This window comes from Stegodyphus dumicola, chromosome 4 (genome assembly GCF_044657685.1).
Source record: "Stegodyphus dumicola isolate Sdum_Otavi_A_Nest chromosome 4, ASM4465768v1".
NCBI classification, from domain to species: domain Eukaryota; kingdom Metazoa; phylum Arthropoda; class Arachnida; order Araneae; family Eresidae; genus Stegodyphus; species Stegodyphus dumicola.
This window is the reverse complement of record NC_140771.1, coordinates 2,783,802-2,806,190: the sequence shown is the minus strand read 5'-3', so window position 1 is coordinate 2,806,190 and position 22,389 is coordinate 2,783,802. Positions and strand designations below refer to the sequence as shown.

The following is a 22,389-nucleotide window of genomic DNA, read 5'->3' as shown; positions in this document are numbered from 1 at the left end:
ATATTAGAGATCAATTGCACATCATCATTTAAATCTTGAGCTATAATGTATTTTTGAGTTCATTTTCAAAAGTTTCATATTTACTTTACATACACAATACTCTAATTCAAACACATAGAATGAACATATTTATTTTCTTTCTACTGAAGATACATTTACACATGAATTCAAATTCTCCCAGCACAATAGCAACCTTGCATAAGTAAGATAAGATAGCATACCTTGCTCCAGATAGAATTCCTTTAAGGGGAAGTGAAACCACTTTTATATTACTGAATAAAATTACAGCATGTGGCTAATATATATTTGATTGCTATTGTTTATGTACTCAAATTATCAGCTTTTTGAAAGATTTCCTTTGAAGAATTAATTCCTACTCTACATGCAGAAAACTATAAAAACTACACGGAACCAACAATCTGGGAACTACATATTAAACACTGGGACTTATAGTTTCAGCTCAAATTCTCCTTTTGAGAAAAAGGAGGCAAAACAGATTAAATGAAAATTCAAGATAATGATGTAGTATGTAATTTACCACTTTTACTTATTCACTTTTAGATGAAGCCACTAAAATTAGTTATTTTAAATTTTTTCCCGTTCCATTTGTAGAGAGTACTAATATTCAAACAAATGAATTGTACTGGGAGAATTTGAAGCTAAAGATTTTGCACAAAAAGCTCAGTACTATACCACATATGCTTCTATTTTATCTCACAGAAGCATGATGGAGATTCATTAATAAAAATAATGGCCATGCTGCATGACCTTCATCATGTATATGGTTGAATGACTCATAAAAATGGTCTATCTAAAAGCATTCCCCCACCCCTTCCTTTTTTGTCAAAATGATAAGAATTTAAATTTAATGGAATTTTAGAGGCACTATCTAGGAAATAACTAACGAACTAAAAGGGCAGATCACATACTACATCATTACTAAACTCAGATTCTTCTCTACAAAATGTAAATATAAATCAGCATCTCTTTTCTGCAAGTGCATAGTCAGTGCATTTCATAACCAGAATATCGATAACTTAAAGAATAAAATCTCAAATTCAGAGATTAGTACACAAACCAAGATTTAGAAAAACTGAGAAATAAATTGTGCTCTCAGCCAAAGGTGACAAAATTAGAGATAAATAGGGGAGGAAGTCACATTATATCACCCATTCCTTTTTTCAGTATATATATATAGGAAAACATAAATAAAATATATGAAGTTACATTTTTCAGATGATCAAGCATGTGCTTGCTGTTCTTTTCTGACTTTTGAAAGATGAACTAAATACTTTGTAACAGAGTCTATAGCGTCATAAAAGAATAATAGGGTTAGTCATTATGGCAAATAACCTACTTCATGAGAGATGCCTCTATGAAGCCTTTTTAAAGGAAAATGGCCTAAGCTCAAATTACATATGGAGGAAAACAGAAAAATCCAAAAGGGTAATCTTTTCAGGCATGGGAAGCTGATCTTGTGACAAATTACCTAATCTAGTAAGCAAGAACTAAAACAACATGATTTTTTTTTTTTTTTTTTTTTTGTGTGTGTGTGTGTGTGTTTGTGAACCTTAGAGAACAGGTACGTTTCTATTTTAGAATGGTAAAAACACTGAAAAATAAACTAAAAATGCATTCAGGTTGTAGGGTTGTGCACTCTTTTTTTTCTAAAATGAATGTTGAGAAACCTAGTGAACTGTTTAGTGACTTATTGCCGAGTTCAAATAACTAAAGATATAGATTCAAGGACTACCCTTTATTTCACAAAAAAAATAACAGTCGGCCCCTTTCTCAGGCTTAAACTCAGAATAAGAAATAAGAACTAAACTGTAACTAACTAAAGAAGACTTAGCCAAAGCTAAACACAAGTATCTAACGTAGTTGGCCCTTAATTTAAACTAGCCGGCGAATATCAAAAGGCACGTAATATACGCCCGAGCGTAACAGCTTCAAGTCAGACTTAGCCTGAAGGCAAACATGCGCTACTCTGGATTCCTAGCTGTCTCTCACGAAGTAAGTTAAACCTTCCTTAAATACTTCTTCAAACTCATTTGCATTCAAAATGATTCTAAAAACTCATTCTTGTAAGGAGTTGTAAGTGGAAACAAGAATTGATAGGAAAGGGACTTTAAAATTAAAATAACTGTTATAAAATTAAAATATACCTTATAAGGTAAAAAGCAAAATATGCACATTCACGATTTTGATACAGTGCCAATGATACATAAATTGGGTTTTGTACTTAGATATGCCAACTCAGTGTATAAGATCATGTTTTTAATCCTGAGTATCACTTATTTTAATTAAGAGTAATTTTGTGGTTTTAAAAAATGCATTACTAAAAGTTAAATGTTTTGCATCTTAGTATGAAATAAGGAACATTTCATTACAATATGGGGGGGGGGAAGAAAAGAAAAGAAAAATGATGAAATCTATATAAAAATATAAGAATGTTAAAAGAATCAACAGTCAAACAATTTTTAATTCAAGATATATTTCAACATTAATGAATAATGAATTAAATAAATAGTATCCTTGTTTCACTCATTCTCTCCCCTCATTTCTTTTCATTCAGCTTTGTATGTTAATTTTGTTTGTGATTATAAAGCAGTTATTACCACTGCTGGGTTTCATCAACGGTAAATTTATTTTAAGTATGTCTTTAGAGTAGAAACAAGAAGATAGAAAGGAAGGATGGAACAATGCACTGTATAAGTTTTAACTGAAAAGTTTGGCAGACCAACCCCGAAAGCCTGATTGTTTTGAAACCTGAAAAGCCTGATTATTTTGAAACCATTTTGTGAAAGATTTTATCTCAGTAAAAGAGTAATATATTAAAGTGTAACAAATTAATTCATATGTAGAAACTCCCCCAAAAATCTTGCTTTGAGATGAAATTTAAATGAAATAAAAAAAAAGTTATATTGCAATTTTCAAAGATTAGTGCAAAATCCATTAAGAGCAGCTTATATATATTTTATATGCAAAAAACTTGTAATTGAATAAAGTATAAAGCCAAGTTGTATCACTTAATTTTCTGCAACTGATATGCCAAATCTTCTCAAATTTGCATTTTCTCCAAATTTAAATACAGTATTTGGAAAACAGTTTCTTTTAAAACAAAAATTATCATTAAAAGTGGCAATAATGTTTTCAATACTTCTCAATCCCTCTGTTTAAGCCTACATAAAGAACTGTAAAAGTAGATTGAAACATAACTTTTGTATATTATAAAAAAATTTCTGTCAATTAATACATAAAAAAATTTTCATTACTTAAGAAAATTTTTAACATATACTGATATTAATGATTAAAAAAGTAAAACATGAGATAAATAAATTTTCAGCAAAGTTGAGCTGTAATAAAGATATTAGTGTAAATTAATTCATGTTCATTTTCTGTAGTTGGCCCTTAATTCTAATGAATGTATGCAATCTACTGCTTTTAGTTAGATTACTGCTTCCACTTATTTCACAAAAGCATGGTGGAGATTCAGTAATAAAAGTTATGATTATTTTTTAGCCAAGTTGCTAGACATTCGTAATGTACATGTCTGAACGACTCATAAAAACAGCTCTTTTAAGCACTATTTCTACTTTTGTTTTGTAAACTTAGGAATTTAAATTTAATGGAATTAAAGTTTAATACATTATAAAATTAATTAATGGAATCATTTTGATTTATGCATACTTAATTACTTTTCTAAAAATCTCATTTTAGTGGTGCCACCTAAAAAATAATTAAATAACTAAAAGCAGTAGACTGCATACTAGATCATTACCTCATTTTCTCTCCCAGACTTCTCCTTTTTTTGCTCTAAAATACTTTTATCATCCAAAACTTAGCCTCTGTATATAGAGGCTAAGTTAAATGACCCCTGTATTATTTAAATTTATGCACTTGCAGATGCCATATGCCAATATTACAAATGATATATATAAATATTTGGATAAACAATCTCATAATCAGAATTTCAACTCACCTCAACAATGAAAAGCAAATGACTTATTTAATTTACATAACTTATTTAATCTCTAAACTAAGATGGTATGGGCAATGTACTTTTGGAAAGTAATCATATTCTAGATCCATTATTCTTGCAGAACAAACTCTAACAGCAACCTGAATACCATAACTGAAACCATTTATGACAAATACAATTCCTAATGAAAATAACAAATTTCAACATAACGATGCTTCATTATATTGCAAAGTTTAAGAAATGGTTTAAAAACAACAAGAAGACTCTCCATTGCTATATTCCTCAAATTTGCTAGACATTAATCTAATCAAGCATTTGTAGTTAGACTTAAAAGAATTAGTATGGCAGCATAAGAATACCTGGTTTTCAGAATAAAAAAACTTTGCTTTTGCAGTCATGGTACCAAACATCAACAGACACTAGCTGAAACTAAGTCTCATCAATAAGAATTGCAGGGCTTTTATGGCAATAAGATCAGTACTTGTCTCAAAGAAAGTAAGTGATTTTAATGATTTGGTTGCCTGATGTACATTCATTAAGTATGCAGAAAAATAAATCAGTTGACGAAAAAAATTCTGCTTAATACCTGTGAGAAGTGTTGGTCAATAAATTGATTAGCTATGCTAGATAGGTTAGAACAGCCATGCTGCAAAGCAAAATCAGCAATTCCAATGCAATTACTAGGGTCCAGCTGATTCTCTAAAAATGAGCAGCATGCATCAATAATATGGTTCACCTATTAAGAAAAACTGTTATGAATTTGCTGTTTGGATACATCATTATCATAAATATCAGTAACTGGATTTAATACATACAACAAGAGAAAATGCTAATCTAAAAGAATAAAAAGTTAAAAGTTCAAACAGTAACATCAATATATATAAATTGGGAAATGTTTTTTGTGAACCAATTATTTCCACTGGAAGTGAGCAACAATATTCTCATTTTATCTAGTATAATTTATTCTGAAAAAGAAATTTTTTGAAAAATTTTTTTTTTCATGTCATATTTTAGAAAATTATATCAAAATAAGCAAAAAACATTTTGCAGATGATTAGGAAGGCATATGTGTTAGGAAAGTATATACAGAAAGAGAGGCAACTTTGATGAAAATTCAATCTCTCAATCCATAGTCTTTTTGAAACAGAAAGTAATAATATTGCAGATTGTTCTTAATTACTTGCATTTATTTTTAAAATTAATAAAATAAAAACACAAATAAAAAACAATATAAACAATAAAATTCAAATATAATACTCAGCACAAACAGAAAAAAAGAATATAAAAAGCAAACAAAGTATGATGTTACGTATCTTGTAACTTCTTTTTCAGGGAAGGATGCCATGAGAAGTGCAACATAGTCTCATTTCTGATTCTTAAATGAAAGTTGGAAAATTACTTCAAGTGATGCCTCTATTCACCACAATGAAAAATGTAGATGAAACTAGACTTTTTTAACAACATGATTCTAAACCAAATGCTAAAATATAGAAGTAAAATATGCATTGGTGAGGAATTTAAAAAAATGAAAAAAGCCTTCATGGTTCCCACAAAGGCAACTGCAAGACTATAGACGGAACTACCTGAAGAAGAATTACTAAGGAAATGAGATGAAGAACTTTTGACTAAAAAGCAAAGGATTCCACTAATGATTGATACCTACTGTAAGGAAGACACATATGTCTAAAAAATTACAGATGAAGTTAAATTATTTTCCATCTCTGTCACCCAGCCTGTGGACCAAGATGTGAGCTGAAGCTTGAAGTATCATTAAAGATGCTTATTTCACCTATTTTGGAAGGACATAAGAAAGATAGAGTTGTAATGTTTTCTGCTTGATATCTACTAATGTTAGAAAAATGTCTGCAATTTGTTTCAGACCCTACCATTTAAACTACCTTCAGCCCAAAGACTTAGCACAAAGTGTTAAAGAGGAAAATGATACAACAAGAATTTATCAACCACTAGCAGCTTCGCTGACAGCCTTTGTCTGGCTTTTAAATGTACCGGAAAAATGGCTGAAGGGAACACTGTTAATTATCCTAATAAATAAATTAACCAACTTTCCTTTGCAAAATCTTAAGAACTCAAACGGTATAAAGGAGGTTAAGAACTTTGTTTCCTAAAAAAAAATCACACAAAACTTTTCAATATCTTAAAAACAGTGAAATAACATAATAATAATAAAAAATAAATAAATAAATAAATATTAAAAAAAAACTGAAAAGCAAAGCATAATTATTGATATTTTATCTTATATTTTCAAGAGAAAAAAATCAATGAAATAAACTATATCCCTTAATACAAACATTAATTATCCTAATAAAAATCTTAACCAACTTTCTGTTGGAAAAAAAAAAAAAAAAAATCAGGTAAAACTTTTCAATATCTTACAAACAGTGAAATAAGCAAAAAATAACATGAAAGCAACCCAAAAAACATAAAATTCCATGCAGAATTTTACTCTGCAGAACAACTTTATCAAAAAAAAAAAAAAAAAAAAAAGTATTATATATATAAAAAAATGACAATGTAATATGCCAATCTGTTAAAAACAGTGACATAAGAAATACCATAAAAAATTGTTGCCAAACCCATATTTCTAAAAGAATGAAACTATTCAAAATGATGGGATTTCAACAATAATCTATCAACAACAATAAGACAGGAAAATTGTCCCCAAAATCACATTTTTAAAGATGTGAGAAGTGTACTCGGAAGCTTTATTTAAAATTAAAAAAAAAAAAAAAAAAAAAAAAAATCATTTTCCCAAAAATCTTTTTGTAAAAGCAGTCACAAAGATGAAAGTTTAACGTGTCCAAAAATCAATGAAAAATAAACTGTACATTTTTAAACATAAACATTTTTAGAAAAATTCCTGTTGAAAAGGTGTTAAGCTCACTTTGTTAAATAAATTCGTATTTAATAGATTTATTGAAACACAAAATTTATTTTAAGTTCGTAAAATAGCTAAGTGCCTACGTTTCATGACGATGTGAAAATGGAGTGTGTAGAGTAAAATCTCGCTTTCCTACAGCCCATTATGTCTCAAAATGACGCGATTTCGTCACAAAACATAAAATAAAAAAAAATTCTAATTCGAATTTCGAAAAAAAAAAAAAAAAAAAAAAAAAAAAAAAAAAAAAAAAATGCTTCGACGTGCACTGGCTCTTGTCTAGATGCACCTATGTACAAAATTTCGTAGCCGTGGGTCTATTAGCTTACGCACAGCGCGAACGAAAGACAGACACACACAGACAGACTCTTTGTTTTATTATATGTAGAGATGGAACAGCTAGGGAAAAAAGATATGTAAACATTTTGTGAAAGTGACATGGAGCTCTTCCAAGCATGATATAACAATATTGATATATATATGTGAAGAACCAAGTGTACTGACATTATGACAGAAAATATAAGACAGAATACTGATTTCTAGACTTCTTCATCCAACATTCTGAAGTGAACTTAATAAGTGAACCATTTAATAATTAATAATTATTGCAATTTATACCTAATAGAATTTGTTTACTAGGATTATCATTTGCATCTCTTAGAATCAATTCTAACACTAATCAATTCTTTTAATATTCATCAATTAATTTAACAATTCTCCACAAGATCATCCACTTTTCTTATAGTACAATATTTAGCAAATTAAAAATCCAATTACTTAAAAATTTAAAAGTAACAGCAGAGTTTAACTGAGACAAATAATTCTTATAGACTATGCGCAGATTGAAAAACAAGTCAGATGAGCCAGCTGCAGCTTACAAGTTTTAAATATTATTTTCATGTTGGAGACTATTTGATATGATCATATAAGAATCACTATCAAACAGAACTTTATATTCATAAAAGCATAATATTAAGTCTTTTATATTAAATAGATAAAAATAATTAAGTACTTATAAAAACAAATCTGAATATTCTGATTTAGGTTTTATTCATGAACACATCCTTTCCTTACAACTACAGCCATACTAAAATTCTCAATTTTCTTTTATGTATACAGTCACATTTTGATACGCAGAAACTATGACCTCAAAAAATTGACCAATTAATCAAAAATTCCATTCATCCATTAGAGTTAGCTTTACTCTTAAATTCAATATTCTAACATTTGATTCAACTTGAATTTCAAGTAACTGAATTTCAGAAGCTTATTTTCAAGCTTTCTTTCAATAACAATATAAGCAAAAACTGATTATAGAACTATCTTTTTAGAGACTTAGGAAGATTATTAAAGAAAATAAAAATATACTTGGAACATAGTAGCAGCAGGAAGCAGATTGCACACATTATTTTCTTCAATCTTCACTTGCCCAGTATATGCAAAATGAATGATAACAGCCATGCTCATAGGGCATACACCTTGAATATTAATAATAGACATTTCTGATTCCTTTAACCCACTTGTGAACATAGCCTGAAAATATAACCAATATATGCAGAAATGATTGTAGGTTAAATCTAAGATAATAAACAATGAAATAGGACTATGTTAACATATATTTTTAAAACACTAAGTGTTAATACTAAAAAAATTACTTCAGAAATTTCTTTTTCTTTTCTGAAGCTACAGACTTATAAGTAGACAGACAGACAGACAGAAAGAAAGAAGTACAGGAGGCACCAAAACATCGCCATGGGCAAACCTGGTATTGCCCTACTGCACTAACCATCTATAGAAGATACCCTGACCGGGCATGCTAACACCATGCTCAGGAATTAGTTATGGTATGTGTTTTGTTGCTTGTTTGGTTTTTTTGTTACACAATCCACAGTTTATAAGTTATCATTCATAGTGCAGTTCTTAATACAGCATACAGTTTATGAATTCATTTCATGGTACATAGTGTTGAGTACGTAATACAGCATACAGTTTATGAATTCATTTCATGGTACATAGTGTTGAGTACGTAGTATTGGTGCCTCTGTCACACATTGCCCAGTATGAATAGTTCATAGTTTGTAGTATGAGAAAAGTTACGGTTGTCTCAATAAATGGATATATTTAAGTGTGTTTTCTAAAGGCACTCCTGTATAGTATGAGGGTGAGAGTGGATATTCTTATTGTTGCGTTTCATGAACTTGGAGGATTATTTGGGGTTGTAAGCTATGGATGACACAGGTCCAGTCCTTGGTGGTGTAAGAAATCAATAATATTTTTGATGTTTTGGAAAACTTTACGGTGCTTAATAATGAATCTTCTAAATTCTATTCCAGTGTCGGTGGGATGGCGAATGTGATAACACGGTTTGGGATGACGGAGAGGGGAAAATCATCTTATTTTCAGCCCAAGAAATTTTGAAGAAGTCTTCAAATCGACAGCCAGCTACAATTTCCCATGTTACAAAAGAGGTTTTAATAAAAATTCAATATCATTTTATAGTGAGAATCCAAGTAACCATGCTATTTAGCTACAAATTATTAAACCGCATTTTACTCAGTAAACTCTGATGATCATTGTAAGCTACCTTTTCAACATCAAAAGGTTATACACATATTTAACCATACTTCCATTTCATAAATAATTAATTATAATAATGAGTCTACATCAAATTTGAAAAACTATTTTGTTCATAAAATTGCCTACCTAGTTCATTACATAAAAATGCTGTGAAAATTATGTTGTGTATGCCATCACATACAGCACTAATAATCTGTTAGTCAAAAACATGCAGTAAATCAATCGAGTAAATTTGTATAGTTCTCAAAGAAAACAAAATAGTTTATATTCTGAGGACGATTGGTTGCATTTGGATGAAAGAGAAAAAAATATTTATTAAATTATCTAAATATAACTTAGTTAACAATGATTATATTATGAGGATATCTAACCCAAATGTGAAAAACTGTTAAAAAATTCCAATTTCTGCATTCCAATTTTTGCAATTTGCAGGCAGATACAGCATAACTATTAATGGTAACAGGTGCAGCCGAAAAACAAACCAATCAAAATCTTTTTTTTAAAACTGGCTACTAATTTTCCAGACTTAATTTTTTAAATATCAGGTAATTTACATGCAAGAGGTTTTTAGCCTCATACTATCCTGTGAATTATACACGATGATCAGCATTATTTCACTCTTTTGATCCTAATGGCCATGTATATCCTAACCATAAATTTGCAATGCTGTTAGGATCAAGTGCTAAGTAGCAGCAGTTCCAACAGCTAAAAGGCCATTATTAAAATAAGCTACACAAATAAAGACTTATATTTTTAATTTTATAAATGCAAAAGATTAAATGCGTGGAAAAAAAAGTTAATTTAAATGAATCTGGTTCTAGTGTAGAACTGGGTGCCCCTTCGATTAGTGACAATTTTTTTAAAATTTTGGCGATGAAACTTCACTTTTGGTTACCATGATAGTTTTAACTTTGTTTTAGCTTCCTGATTTTATTTAAATGAAAATAGATTGATGTGTACATGGAATAATTTAAAGCAGTGCACAATACCTAGTTCTAGGATGTTTTTTTAAGTGAAAACAGATCGATGTGTACAAGGACACAGAGTTTGTGCAATTTTTTGACTTCTTATTTTGGTTTTGTGTAGCAGCCATCTACTTTTACCATGACTCTGAATGAATTTTTTCACTGAAATTAAGAAATCAGGTCAATTTAAAACTGAAATAAAAGTATATTTAAAGAAAAACAGTCTTCATTTTATCTTTATTATCATATGGAATTGCCACTCCCTAACTAGATAAGAGATATTAGTTTTTCAGATGAAACTGTAAAACACAGCTAAATCTTGAATTTCTATACAATCGACAAAAAAAAAAAAAAAAAAAAAAAAAAAAGTATAGAATTACAGTCAAAAGTCGTTAATTCGAACACTCATAATCCGGACCTCAAAGCTACAAAATTTCTGCGCATGCACAGCTTTACGACTGCACATATGCGTGTGCGCATGCGCGTTTAATGCATAACGGACGGTATAAGCTAAAATTATCTATTTCAGTTAATGTTGCAGATTGCGTTGTTCCTTAATCTTCGAATTGGATCCGGCTTATTATTTTTTGCAGACTGTTAGAGCAATTTTATAAAAGTAAGCTTGAACTTTCGATTATGTCAAATAGAATTTCCGATATATATTTACAAATATGTAAAGGATCTACATAGCGAAAGTATGTTTCGATGTCCATTAAACAAAAAGTGGAATTGCTGCAAAAAATGGATAAAGGCATATCCTTTGTTTCTCTAACCATTCCGAAATCTGTTTATCAATTTCAAGCTGCTCTGCGGAGGGGGGGGGCGTAGCGGTGCGCAATGAACTGAAAATTGATTTGTCAGCACTATCCTTATCTTCAGGGCAGTATGCGTAATATATGCTTTACGCATGCGCGCACTGAAAGAAATGTTTTATGAAGTAAATAAATAAATAAATATTAAGCTTTTTTTTGTAAATTTTGATACCTTTTAGATCATAATTCTTTATTTCATAAATTACGGTTTCATATTTTTAATTTTATAATTTCTGCATGCCATCTTACCAGATTTAAACTGATGATCTATAATCCGGAAACGCCAAAGGCCTGACGAGTCTGGATTAAAGACTTTTGACTGTATAAGCTATATTACCAAAATATTATAACTGATACATAATTTGATATGAGTGTATATAAAGGAAGATTTGTTTTAGTAAAGTAAGACGAAATAAAACCTAAAGAATATAAAAAATAACATACATAAACTAAACTTTAAAATTCGCATTTATTTATTGTTTTTTGTAAATGCAAAACTTACTTTAAAATATGGACTTGCCGAAGCTAATACTATTTTATGAGCATGGAAGATTTCATTGCTAACTCTTATTTCAATATCACAGAGTTTCTGATGCTGTCTCATCATACACATGACTTCGAAAGCTTCCTTAGGATAAGATGCAACAGTAAATCGCATAGCTCCATCAGAACACAAGTCTTCTCGGTCTTCCTCCATTGATCGAGATCTAAAACATTGTGGCCGATTTGGCATTTGTTCTTTTTTCTTTGCCATTTATTGACTTGAGAACAAAGGATCTTCACTAAGAGGATTAATTAGTAATATAAAATAAGGTATAACACTGCAATTTTTATAAGCAAGGTGTTTTTTGCACACAATACGGTATGATGTAGGAATTTTAATCGGCATTGTAGTTAGAAACCTGAAATTCAAAAGAACATATAGGGTAATTAAAAAATATCACAAAGTAATACGACAACTTGTAATTTTACAAGCATATACAATTGAACAGATTACAAATAATAAAATATTAACTACATACAAAATATACAAAATCTTTTTTTGTGTGTAATTAAAAGTTCTATTTAATACTGTAAATGTTAACTTAATAACTTAATTCATGAAGTTCCATGCCATTTTCTGCATAATTCATGCATATACAAACAAAGTCCAAAATCTAGAGTTGTCAGGAATTCAGTGATTCTGGATTTTAGATCACAAATTTAAATCTAATAAGATTACAAGAAATGTGAAAGATTGTGAAATAATGAAGCATTTTTTGTCTTAAGGAAACTAAATTTTACCTCGCAAAAATGCTTAACGTTAATATTTGTTTTGCTTCATTAAAAATTTTGGAACTCTGATTATCCACCAAATCCTAACAAAAATCAGAAGGTAAAGAACTATGGTGTCAAAGTAGGAAACCCAGAATTTCACAAAAATGTATTTATCTGGCAATCCATTTATGGCTGCATGCACATTATGCACTCAAGGGTCATGTTTGTGGTTGTTGTGATTAGTGTGTGCAGTGTTTTTCTTACAACAAATAGAAATGCCCCTGCGGAGTTTCTCTGCTGATGAAAAAGAAAGTGCTACATTTCTTCAGAAATACGATATTTTGCCTAGCAGTACAGTGAGTAGGAATGTGCATTCCATGAAGTTAATTTGCACAATTCCTCTGAATCTGTCGATTCAATTTTTTTTAAAGTTGAAATAGATCGATGTGTACATGGAGAGCAGTGTCAAGTTGCTCTGCAATCCAGAGAATTCTGCAATTTTCTGATTTTTTTAAGCATTAGCAGATCGTTACATGCATAAGCAGAAGACCGAGGAAAAAATTAAGTGTTTTATTACGAATGTTTCATTGCATTTTTAAATTTAGTCAATTGTTGCCGTTTTATATATTTTTCAGTGTTTCATTCTTCTTCTTCTTCAATAGAAAGACAATGCAGGATGGGCATTCGCCTTCCTCAGAATCGAATTCCAAGCTCTTGTATCCTTGGCCTTGGACATCCAATTAGTTATTTTTTAAATTCTTGAGTCTGTTTCGAAACAGTCAAGCCACCTAAATTTAGGTCTCCCTCTTTTTCGGGTGGTGAATGGTCTAGCCGAGAAGATCTTTTTAGTTACACGATTTCCATTCATTCTGCACAGGTGTCCTGCCTATTTAATTCTCTGAATCTTTATCAATTAGTTCTTTAAAAGATTTATAGAGTTAATTCTTCTTCTCCAGATACTGTTACATTTTATGCCACCAAAAATACTTCTTAGAATCATTCTTTCAAAGACAGAATATTATGTTATTAATTATGTTTTTAAAACAATTTAATTTTATATAGAGACATTATTTCTTGTTCACTAACAAGGTTTCACTGTTTAAGTCCTATAATTGTTATGTCAAAAATTTCCATTAAGTAGTCAAGTGAAATATTTTCATTTTCGATATTTCAATATTTTCTCTATAACTTCCTTCACTTATATTCCCAATATTCACTAAAGAGCCAAACATTATGACCACCTACTCAATAAAGCATTGCACGACCCTTGGCCTGCAAAAAACTGCAACTCGCCTTGGAATAGATGCCACAAGTTCTTGGTATATGACTGAAGACAGGTTGTTCCAAATGTCTACGCAGGGTTCGCATGAAGTCAAGATATTCCAACATGGTGGTGTTTCAATTCTGAGCTGCTGCTCCGTGATATCCCAAATGTGCTTGATCAGGTTCAGATGTGGTAAGTTAGGTGGCCCGGATATTTATTGGAATTTGTCCTTATACTCCCTGAACCACACCAACATAATTCGAGCATTGTGACATGAGGCTTTGTCCTGCTGGAAGATTCCACTTCCAGTTAGGAAGACAGATGCCATGTAAGGATACAGCTATTCACAGTTATGCTCAGACAGTCAGCAGCTTTCATAGTCTCCTCTACAACAACTAAGAGAACATCTCACAAAGCATAATACCGCCACCACCAGCCTGTGTATGATCTGCTGTACGGAAGGAGAAGGAGCAACTGTTCACCAGAAGATGGCATAGCCTGACACGACCATGGATGCAATGAATGAGAAATCATGATTCATGCAACCAGCCAACTATCTTATCCATGGTCCAGTCTCGATGTTCCTAGGCTCACCGCAAGCATAGTTGACAGTGATGCTGGGTCAATAGATACACATGAGTGGGACATCTGCTGTGCAGTCCCATATTCAACTGTGTCCACTAAACTCTGTGTTCAAAAACACTTGCCACTTGGACCTGCCTTGGGCTGGGCTGTAAGCTGAACCACTGCCTGATGCCGATTTTGCTGTTCCAAGTGGGACGGTCCAAAACGTCTTTTTCTTTGATGACACATGGATGTCCAAAACTTTGGCATTTACTACTGGTTTCCTCATCATTTATCCACTTCACATAAATTTTAACAATGGCAAATTGTGAACAACCTACTGGTCATGCAGTTTTGGAAATACGATATTCCGAGTCTTCGAGCCACTACAATCTGCTCTCTTAGATCAGCAGCCTTTCACATGACTCGCAAAAGTAAGTGTAAGAATGAGTGTCCACTGAACTGTGTGTTCCAAAACACTTGTACTTGGATCTGAGTTGTATTGGGTTGTCAGTTGATCCACTGTCTGATGCTGATTTTGCTGTTCCAAGTGGGACGGTCTAAAACGTCTTTTTCTTTGATGACACATGGATGTTCAAAACTTTGGCATCTACTACTGGTTTCATCGTCATTTATCCACCTTGCATAAGTACTAACAATGGCAGATTGTGAACAATCTACTGGTCATGCAGTTCTGGAAATACTCATTCCGAGTCTTTGACCCATTACAATCTGCCCTCTATCAAACTCGCTTAGATTAGCAGCCTTTCGTATCACTCACACACTCATCTTCATTTAGCATTTCTTCACATATTACATTAATTGAAACATTCTGTTGGTCATTTGCTACTTGGCAATATTTTTGTTTGCCATAGCTTCTCCTCATCAGGCATCACCTGTTTAAATATTAACTAATTATTATAATGAAACAGCTTTTACACAGCAACATTAGTTTTTCTTCTTTCCGAATACATCCATGTTTACTGGTTGATTATAATTTTTTGGGATACTTTGTGATTAGTCGCAGTTACCCCATATAAATGAAACATATTCATAATTGAAAACATATCTTTATTTAATTGATATTTGTGAGAATGACTTAACTATTAGTCTTAAAAAATTAGTGCCATAGGTTTCTGCTTGTGTCACCTACATCTATGCAAGCACTTTTTAAATATATGCAAACCTGTCCTCCCATGACCTTGCAATGTTCCCCCACAACAGACATATATTAAAATATTTCAAGAATTCTAGCAAAGCTGTACTGCTGTTTTGATTTTAAAAAGGCTACCATATATTTATATTATCACAGAATTTGATGTGTATTTCAATGCATGAAAATAAAATTCTGTGGAAAGAGTAAAATGGAGATGTTATATTTTATTAAAACTTTAACAAGGAAACAATTAACATGATTAACATTATTAAGCAATTAACAAGGAATAATAACAGTCTGAACAGAGTAATAAGTAGGATTAACTAGAAAGTTTATGAAAAACAATATTTGTAATACTACTTGAGCTTAGCTAAAGTTAATGGGAACCAAATGCTTTCTACTTCTTCCGTTATGCCAAGGAAGCAAGTATGTGCAATATTCCACTTCAAGCAACACTTATTATTGATCCACCTATTACATATAAAGCTAAATATGATAGAAAAATGCTGCCTCTAAAAACCACTTGCGAGTGAAAAATGAAAATGTAGTTCACTAGCCAGCAAGTGTTTTCAGCCAAAACAACATGCAGGATGATTCAATACTGTTGTAGATAATGATTTTTTGGGGGAAAGAGGGACCAGCTAATTGGAATAAAAATCAATTTGTGCCACACTTACTTTTGCTCACAGTAAATTACTCATTCACATCCTACTATTCGTTCATACAACATGCGAGAAAAATGGAAAATTTTCATTAAAAAAAAGTTTAATTAAAGTTCTAGATAACAGATCATTCAGTTATTGGATGTCCAGGTGTTGGATTTTGTACTGTATGTACAGACGCTCCACAGTTTACAAATTTCCACAGAACAAACACTTGTTTTCAAAGGATGAAATTTGTTTGGAGTTGAAAATAAAATAAACAAATGACTGTGCATTATGCCATAGAGTTGCCATTCATGGCTCTGCTTTATGCCATATATCTTGCAATGAAAGGAAAAAAAAAACATGTCTAAACACGTTTACATACTTGTTTTATTAAGAAAGGCACTTCAGAACTCAGTGTAGCTGATGCACTTATCATGCCAACTCCTTCTACCTCTCATACAGCCTGCTCATCATAAATATCCCTTACTTTCAGAAAGCAAGTTGGATACTGACTTGACCCCACTCATGTAAAGATCTATAAGCCTCATACGGTTAATCTTTGAATTATGGTAACTTGACGATTTTTTGGCAAAAATTTGGCGACCAACCCTGCTACAGCAACCTGCTAGTTTTTGTTTGGGTGCCATTTTGTTTTCACAAAGTAAATGCATTTTTTTTTTTTTTTAACTCAGCATTTCCAAAATTTTTTCCAACAATCTGCTAGCTGAATTACGCTTAAGCTAGAACTTTTACGGAACAAAAGTGCTTAATCATGACGAAGATTAGGTGCGAAATTGGGACAAAGTGCAGAATCGCCCACTGCTTGCCGTGTTTTTATGAATTGCACATACACGGTATCATCCATGTACACGTCGACCTATTTTCACTTAAAAAAAAATCCCAGAATTGCACAAAAATGGCATTGCGCACATTCTTGACTATATCTATGTACACTGCTAATGTCCTAGCTAGTAACCTTTATCGCCTTACCAAAATGTTGCCAAACTACCTGTTACCATATTCCAAAGATTAGCCCCTCATCCCACGCTCACATAGCTCAAAGACAACAATAAAAGTTAAAGTTACATATTATAGTCTTATGATATTATTATGTTACTTATTTTATTATTATGTTATGTATTTATATATTATATTCTATTACAAAATTCTTTATTCACTTATAAATTTGTATTTATAATGTACTGCATTTAATATTTAAAATGAATTATTTATTTGTTCCGGTATTTTTAATTATTTATTGAGTAGTATTTATAGCTTTAACCTCAGAAAAGTAGTTAGAAGGCATGGGTACCAAATCCAGTAACAGTTTATAAATTTTTGGTAAAAATTGTCATTTGTAAACAATATATGTTATAAGTACCAGTAAATAAAAATAAACATTATTTTTTATTAACCCTATTCTTACCGAAGAGTTGCAAAAAATATTTATTATGCAAAACAGTATGCCCTTAAAATAGTATGAGGCAACCCCCGATGTTGCTAAAAAGTATTTATGTGACAACATTATACTTTTTGGCAGTATGTATGCAGCACACGTTTTAACCAATGCACAATGCTGACTTTGTGCAATTCTCTGGTGTTTTTTAAGCAAAAATAAATCACTGGGAACAAGGGAAAAGCAAGAACACCCCCCCACAAAAAAAAAAACGAGTGGGAACAAGGGAAAAGCAAGAACACCCCCCCCCACAAAAAAAAAAAAAAAAAAAAAAAACGAGAAAACTGAAAGCTTTCAGATTTTATATTTACACCCAAAGTTTTTTTTTTTTTTTTTTAACATTTTGTGTGTTATCTTTATTTATTAAATATCATGTTCTTCACACTTAAACCATAAAATTAAATTCAAGAGCAATATAACAAAACAATTTAAAAAGAGCATAACTTTAGAATTTCTGATACACAGTTTCACATGCTGGAGATAAACACATACATTAAGTGACATAAATAAACTAGTCAAGCTAAGGTTGACCACTTTGAGGAAGCACTTCCGCAGAGAACCCGGTAAATGTAAACATCGCCAAGTTTGGCGATAATAGTTCAAACCTGGTAACTCAGCGGTTATCCTATTCGCTTGTTCGAAGTTTGCAACCATTCCTCTTGGGTTCATTTTGTTGAATTATCACTGTCGTTGTTTGCATTTGGAGATTTATATTATTCTTCTCTTATTTATTATTATTTTTTCTGAATTTTTTAACAATGAATGGATAGAAATATTTTCATAGATAGATGCCGGTTCTCGGTTCGGGATGAAAGGAAGAAAATACGGTGGGAAGGGTGAATGCTAATTTGTAACACGGCTGTTCACATTGTGTTCTTAATTATTAACAGCTCTAAGAACCAGCAATTTAAATAACTAAGTAATGCTTTTATTTTTATTATTGGTTATTGTCATCTAAAATGAGAATAAATAAATTTTCTGGCTTAAATTTTAACAATATATTGTTAATGCTTTTCTAACAGTAACCTTTCAGAGGATGGCTGGTGTGACATAAACAGATGATTAAATTGAAATAAAAAATATTATTGATTATCTAAGATGACAGAATAGTTTGATGCCTCACCATGGTCATCAAAATTAGCAAACCACTGCTGATGTAAGGAATATATTGTTTTCTGTATTAACTGGAATTAAGACAAATTTTTTCCGTTTATCACGTTTAACCGGTTATTTTCAGTACATTAATACTAATTTATATTTTTCAAATGAATTTTTATTTCTGTTATAAATGCTTATATATTGTCTTACACTTAATATATTCTTTTCTGTGCTAACTTGAATTTAATACAAATTTATTTAGTATATCACGTTTGACCAGTTAGTTTTACATCTACATGCTTATTATCTGTGAATTTTTACTACCATATGCTTAATATATTGTTTTGTCTGCTAACTTGAATTTACATGCACTAAAAATCACGTTTGTGGCTCGGCTCATTGCCGATGAAACGCGACCTTGGCGAGTAAAAATGCAACGGCCAACAGGTTCTTTCCCAAAGCGCCAACGGGTTCTCTGCAGATGAAAACCCCACTTTGAATATGTACTGCTCCCTTTAGGCAGATTTACAAGCTAATAGTGGGTAAAATAATCTCAAGGTAATGGACTTGACATGAAGACAAATTATTTCTATTTATTTGCTAAATTTATATTTAAAAAATTTCAATTGACTTTTTGACATTTTAAATTGTACAAATATATTTACAGTCATCCTTATGCAATGCATTCCTCAAATTAAACTTTAATTTATCTTGAATTTTTTTTCTTTTCTTCTGGGACAGCATATGTAAGCAATATTTGAAAATGGGCCACATGCAGACTTAAGTTTGCTTTTAAAAGCAGAAAAGAAGTACTCAATAATATGAATTTCTATCGCCCAAAGACAACTAGTAATTTATAAAAATGTATAAATCTCATGAAAAGGTAGTTACAATGTGCAACTTCAACTTTTAAAACTTCCTTATGAAAGTTTTACATATATTTTTATTTTCATAATAGTATTTTTATTTTGGTATCTATAACATTTTATGAATTGTCTATGAGAAATTCACATTATCAAATACATTTCTTCTGCTTTTAAAAGTAAGCATAAAATCTATGTATATTACATTATAAATACAAGTATAAATATGTATAACTGCATATAATATATACATTACACATAATCATGTGCATGTGTACACATACATAATTACGGATGTGGCAGAATAAAAGAACACATATTTGTTTTCCACATCAAAATCAGATAATTAAATATGTTTCATAAATGTTTTTTTTAAAAACAGAATCTTCTCTTATTCCCTGAGTTATATCAGCTAAATTTTTAAGGAACTAATAAAAAACATCTAGCTATCTTTCCTTACTATTATTTCTATATCTTAACAGTAATATCAGTTTTTATTACAAGAGGTATGAATTAGAATTAATTTCATATACATACCAATTTTAATTACATCATACTCTCGAACTTTAATACAAGTTTCACATATTGCTTTAATCTATACAATGAGTACTATTTTATTAGTAACTTTACTAAAATATATGATTTCTGAGTTCATAAGGTACCACTGTAACATACATTATTTATTTAACACTTAGGTGATTTTGACGATATATTTAATTCAAACCAATCTTATGTCCCAATTAGGCATGAACCTAATTTTTAGAAGGATGGAAGAAATTTTCAGGACTTTTACCTAAGAACTAACAAGATTTTAATAAAAAATTATATATATATATATATTTTCCAAGTAGCATTTAAGAATTTTTAAATATTAATTTGCAGAATAATAGAAAATTAAGTTTTAAAAATAATCGTAATTTAAGTTTAATTTTTTATTTCTTATTAAAATACTTAGAAAAAGTATTGATTTGGCACGTTTTTTTAAATAAAAAATTTGATCAAAAATTAACTTTAAATCGTAAATATATCAGCAAGAAACGCACCTGTGTCAGTCACTCATGTTAAAACGCTTAACATCCGTTAATATTTATCTCCTAATTCATCAAAGTAATATTAAAAAGAAATCAAGATATGATGCCCAAACGTTTTTAACAGATGAACAGACAGAAAATGAAACCAAGTATAAATCAATGTTATACTGATTAAAAAGAAAAATAGTGCATTTTACTAACTATATATACCAAGAAGAAACTGTCTCAGTTTCTCAATTATCACAGAATTTGATGTGTCACAAAAGTTCTTTTTTTAATTTCAGCAAAATTTTCGCTTTATCATACACATAAATACCAGAAACCAGATATGCCGAACACATAGCAGAAGAAAACTCTTGCTATACAACATTTGTTAAATATTCCTTTAAATTGAAAATATTTTTAGATTAGTTCTATAATATTAATATTGTCAATAATTTTTTGATTATTAAATTAAGAAGAATAATTATATTATACATACATTTTTTGATAAAATGCCTTTCCGCTCGTCCATCATAACAGCGACCAAATTTAATTTTTTACTCTTCGGAATGGCAATTTAGGTTGTTTGTTTTGGTCTCTATTTTAATACTACAGAAATAGTTTTAAGATCTATTAATAATATATCTGTGCACATGTAGAAATTAAACAAGAAAACGTTTGTATGCAATTATATAATTAACTGAATTCTTGATACAATCCGGTTTTTTTCGTTTGTTGAATTTTTATATTTTCTGAAAAAATATTTTTGTATCTTAACAGAAATATTAGAAGTCGTTTCAATAATAAATGTAATACTTTGAGATAGCGTATACTTTTATGTATATGTAATAATAATTAGGCTTCTGTCGTGCATTAAATTTTATTTGACAAGTTAAATTACTAGATGGGTTCTTACCTTGGTAAATCGGTCGAAGAGAACTTCAAAAGAAATCAAGAATTTATGATGCAGCTACAGAGATTGCAGGTATGTTACTAAAATAAAAAAAAAAAAAAAAAAAAAAAAAAAAAATAAAATAAAATAAAATAAAATAAAAAAAAAATAAAAAAAATGAAGTTTAACATGAATTTCGTACACGCAAATTTTCTTCCATCATTTGATGTAATAATTCTCATAAGACCAAATTAACGGGAACACGTATAAAGCATAAAATGTTTAATATTATTCACTGTTTTATAGATTTTAATGTATATAAATCTTATTATATACTTATATGAGATTAAATGCTCAGAAATTATTTACCACTATGCCCTAAGAGAGAAAAAAAAAGGTGTGGTGTTTAATTAATAAAATTATGTGTTTTGTGTGTCTGAAATGTATTTTTAATTTTTACAACAGTAAAAAAAAGACAGTGTAATACTATGTTTTCTTCAGTTGCTTGTGTAATAAATTCTCGTAAAAAAGCAAAAAACTCGTAAAAAAAATTAAATATTGATATGCATTGTATTTTATCATAAACTGTTATAATCTTTTATTTGTAATGATATCTTATGCCAAAATTATATCTTGGAAGAAGAAGGAGGAGGGGAAATTATTTCTATATATGATTAGAAGAAAAATATTAGCCACTAAAAAGCATAATTGTGGGCTTTTTTTGAAATAGGTTGCATGTTGTATTTTTGTATTATAATATTTATAAAAAAAACATTTAATGTTAAAATTATTCATTTCATTTGTCATAAGTCAATTGTAAGAAGTGTAACTTATGTTATACTTTAGATGGGCAAGTAGATAAAAAGCAAAACAATAAATGAACTTTATAGTACAACAGTTCAAATTGTTAACTAACAGAATGTTTACCTGTAGATTAGCTTTGATTT

The 22,389-nt window shown here is 30.1% G+C and overlaps 2 protein-coding genes across 6 annotated transcripts in view; one reads left to right on the top strand and one right to left on the bottom strand.

Moving 5' to 3' along the window:
• The window catches only part of Keap1 (kelch like ECH associated protein 1), a 67,058-nt gene extending 46,143 nt beyond the window's left edge, over positions 1-20,915 (bottom strand). The window contains exons 1-4 of one of the 4 annotated variants that reach the window (XM_085814462.1): positions 20,770-20,915; positions 11,735-12,134; positions 8,247-8,411; positions 4,569-4,718 (exon numbers count right to left, since the gene is read on the bottom strand). In XM_085814462.1, the coding sequence (XP_085670588.1) occupies positions 4,569-4,718; positions 8,247-8,411; positions 11,735-11,986 (567 nt within the window). In that variant the 5' untranslated portion in view covers positions 11,987-12,134; positions 20,770-20,915. Of the gene's footprint in view, positions 1-4,568; positions 4,719-8,246; positions 8,412-11,734; positions 12,135-20,580; positions 20,746-20,769 lie in introns of those variants that run through there. The other 3 variants (XM_085814464.1, XM_085814463.1, XM_085814465.1) reach the window with 3 other exon arrangements.
• A 17-nt stretch (positions 20,916-20,932) lies between these two features.
• Positions 20,933-22,389, top strand: part of LOC118201907 (plasminogen receptor (KT)) — a 122,019-nt gene continuing 120,562 nt past the window's right edge. Inside the window, exon 1 of one of the 2 annotated variants that reach the window (XM_085814466.1) lies at positions 20,933-21,535. In XM_085814466.1, coding sequence (XP_085670592.1) covers positions 21,455-21,535 — 81 coding nt within the window. In that variant the 5' untranslated portion in view covers positions 20,933-21,454. The remainder of the gene's footprint in view (positions 21,536-22,389) is intronic. The other variant, XM_035374068.2, reaches the window with a different exon arrangement.